The 3,738-nt window shown below is 48.2% G+C and overlaps 1 protein-coding gene across 3 annotated transcripts in view; it reads left to right on the plus strand.

The window, feature by feature from the left end:
• Positions 1-3,295, plus strand: part of ZNF18 (zinc finger protein 18) — a 29,102-nt gene extending 25,807 nt beyond the window's left edge. For all 3 annotated transcript variants that reach the window (XM_053893251.1, XM_053893252.1, XM_053893250.1), the window contains exon 7: positions 2,006-3,295. In XM_053893251.1, coding sequence (XP_053749226.1) covers positions 2,006-2,784 — 779 coding nt within the window. In that variant the 3' untranslated portion in view covers positions 2,785-3,295. The remainder of the gene's footprint in view (positions 1-2,005) is intronic.
• The last annotated feature ends 443 nt before the right edge of the window (positions 3,296-3,738 follow it).

The following is a 3,738-nucleotide window of genomic DNA, read 5'->3' on the forward strand; positions in this document are numbered from 1 at the left end:
TTCTTTCTTTCTTTCTTTCTTTCTGTATATTTTTGAGAGAGAGCACAAGTAGGGGAGGGGCAGAGAGAGTCAGGGGACAGAGGATCTGAGTCGGGCTCCATGCTGACAGTAGAGAGCCCTACGCGGGGCTCCAGCTCACAAACTGGGAGATTGTGATCTGAGCTGAAGTCAGACGCTCAATAGACTGAGCCACCCAGGCACCCCTCAATGATTATTTTTCTTAACATGGTGAGAGTTAATGCAGGATAATAAGAAAAAAAAAAAAAAAGACTTTCTCAATGAAAGAATGGGCAGCAGTCTTTATGAAATGTAGGTCTTAAATGTGAAAAAATTCATCCTTTAATAACAAAGGTGTTAAAATTTATAACAGTGAGAAACTATGTTTTCACTGGTTTCAAAGGCCAATATTTAAAAAAAAAAAAATTTTTTTTTAAACATTTATTTCTGAGAGACGGACAGACAGTGAGCAGGGGAAGGGCAGAGAGAGAGGGAGACAGAATCCAAAGCAGGCTTCAGGCTCCGAGCTGTCAGCACAGAGCTTGACACGGGGCTCGAACCCATGAACCATGGGATCGTGACCTGAGCCAAAGTCGGATGCTTAACCAACTGAGCCACCCAGGCGCCCCTCAGAGAAGGCCAATATTTTAGAAATACTCAGTACTTAAGGCCCGAACACTGTCCTTTGCTTAGCCCGGCTGGTCATACTGGGGGGTGGCACAGTCCTAGAGATTGATTCGCCAGCCAGTGTCAGGAGCCTCAGTATCAATGTTCGCGCCTACTGACATGGTAATAACCCTGCAGGGAACCCCAAATGGTCAGAAATGTGGGCAAAGATGTATGAAGAAAAAGCACAGCGTTATTTATAGTAGCAAACCCACAACAAATAGCTTTGGTGTCCAGAGTAGGAAAATCCTTCAGTAAATCATGTGTTTGCTATTATGTGTTCATGGTGATGTCTCTACAATAGATCATTATTCAGCTTTCAAATGATATTCATAACGGCTCCTTTAAAGACAAGAGAAAGTACCTTTGTCATTTGAGAGGGGTGTGTCCTAAGACTTTGTGAATTAAGTCAGATCTAACTCTTTAGCAGATTCCTGGGGCTCTAGCAGATAATTTGAAGGCACTGATGCAGGAAAGAGAAAGGTGAATAGCTTCCTTAGGTCTTCAGAAATAACGTATAAAAGTTGGAAAACATATTCTACCACCAGAATAAAAATCTTTACTATACGTATCATTTAGTGGTAGCAACCAAAAACTTAAGGTATGAGCAAAAGAAAAATTTTTTAATTTTTTTTTTTAATGTTTATTTTTGAGAGAGACAGAGACAGAGTGTGAGCAGGGGCGGGGCAGAGAGAAAGGGAGACAGAATCCGGAACAGGCTCCAGGCTCCAAGCTGTCAGCACAGAGCCCGACACGGGGCTCGAACTCACAAACCGTGAGTCCTCCCCACCCCACCCCCCAAAAAAGCACACATACATACATACATACATACATACATACAGGTAAAGATTAAACAAAGACCAGAAGGAAATACATAATCATGGTTGCTACCTCTGGATGGTGTGATTGAGGTCGATTTGCTTTTCTTCTTTATGTTTTTCTCTCCAAATTGCTTTTAGTGCTTTAGATGTAATCAGATAAAAACAAATCGTTTTGCAAAGTAATGCCCTTACATAATACACTTGTTTTTCCTGGGCCTTAAGAAATGCACACTGCTCATTTATGGGGGGCAGCGGCGGTCAGCAGAGCCCTCTGTGCGCTCCGTCTGCCCTGTGACGTTCTCGGCTCTGGAGCTGGACACTGAGCCCGGACCCCAGCACGAGTGCAGTGAGTGTCCGGTCGCCCAGGCCGGATGGTGTCTTCCTTCCTCATTCACTGACGCCTTCTTGATAGAGAAGAGATAGAGAATTCATGTTTTCCGAGGACCTTTTTCTTGACGTAGGGGTTAGAAAACAGGGCACAGCATTGATGGAACGATTTTAAATCTTCTTTCTTCTTCCAGGAGACAGGCAAGAGAATGACAAAGAGAACCTGAATTTGGAAAATTGCAGGGGCCAGGAGCCTTCCGACGTCTCCTGCCACGCCTCAGGGGAGGCGCCTTCCCAGGCCTCCTTGAGTGGCCTCTTCGGTGAGGATGCACCGAGATGCTTTGGAGAAGTGGACAGTCGCCCCGAGGCCCCGGGAGACCTGCAGGGTGAGGGGCCGGTGGGCCAGCTCTCTCCTCAAGAGAGGAATTCTGGGAAACAGCACGTGGCCAGTCCTCATCCAGAAGAACTGTCCCTGCTGTGGCTGGAGGAGAAGAGAGACGCCTCCCCGAAGGGGCAGCCGAGGGCCCCCATGGCCCAAAAACTCCCCACCTGCAGGGAGTGTGGGAAAAGCTTTTACAGGAATTCTCAGCTTGTTTTTCACCAGAGAACTCACACTGGAGAGACGTACTTCCAGTGCCCCACCTGCAAAAAAGCCTTTCTGCGGAGTTCAGACTTTGTGAAGCACCAGAGAATCCACACAGGGGAGAAGCCCTGTAAATGTGGCCACTGTGGCAAAGGCTTCAGCGACTTCTCGGGACTGCGTCACCACGAGAAGATCCACACGGGAGAGAAGCCCTACAAATGTCCCATCTGCGAGAAGAGTTTTATTCAGAGGTCAAACTTTAACAGGCATCAGAGAGTGCACACAGGAGAGAAACCGTACAAGTGTCCCCGCTGCGGGAAAAGTTTCAGCTGGAGCTCGAGCCTTGATAAACATCAAAGATCCCACTTAGGAAAGAAGCCCTTTCAGTAGCCAAGCTCCCTGAGCCCATTTCTGTCTCTGGGCCATTTAAAAATACTTCCTTCCATCTGGAGACATCGCATCTCTTAAAGGCCAGCCCTGTTCTCTCTGTTATTTTATGGATTCGAGAGGAGAGTCACCAGGGCACGGCTTTGGACTTGGAGGACACGTTGGCCTCTGGGTTGGGTTTCGTGTGGGTTTCATTTCTTGCCTCTGCGTCGGGAGAAAGAGTGGTCAGCTCGTCTCTTGCGGTGGATCCCTCGGGGAGAAAGGTTCAGTTGGAGGTCCTGTTCTACAAGTGCCGTCCGGGGAGAGCTCAACTGGATTGGCTGCATGGCAGCTCATGGCGGCTCAGGGGAAGGGCCTGGGATCAGCGGTTTAGGAGGGGGGTTCGGGAGCAGGCCTTCTGTCACAGGAAGGGCAGCAGAGAGGGCCAGTGAGCTCACGTGTGTTCCTTGCCACACGGGTGCAGAATTAACCTCAAGTGTCTCTCGTTCTAAATAAACTTCTTAGAGTTACCCCGTATCTTTCTTTGTGTCTGAAGTGTCGCCTGTGTTCTAAGCGTAACTCAAGGTGCATTTTCTCATGGAACAACCCTGAATGGTAGTTGAGCACCTGACCATCCCGTACAGACTTACCAGCGGAAGAGCGACAGGAAATCACTAACCTGGTGCCCCGGTGTGAGAGTTGGGTTCGCCCTGGGCATTCTTTGTCTCTTCTGAGCTCATCTCCCGCTTGCTCACCTGCCTCAACCTGCCCCTCTTTCTCCTGGCTATCAATTTTACTTTTCCAGAGTGTTCTGTGCTTTAAAATTACCTTTATTACCCCATTTTGTCAGTAGATATTAGGAAGAAGTCATTAGTAGTGATGTAATGTCCGTTCTGTCTAGGGGTGTGACACATACATCTAACCTGCCCACTTGTGTCCCCTCTTCGAAGTCACACGCCCCCCCCCCCCCCCCCAGTG

This window comes from Panthera pardus, unplaced genomic scaffold (assembly GCF_024362965.1).
Source record: "Panthera pardus isolate Hobbes unplaced genomic scaffold, ASM2436296v1 HiC_scaffold_3, whole genome shotgun sequence".
Taxonomy (NCBI): domain Eukaryota; kingdom Metazoa; phylum Chordata; class Mammalia; order Carnivora; family Felidae; genus Panthera; species Panthera pardus.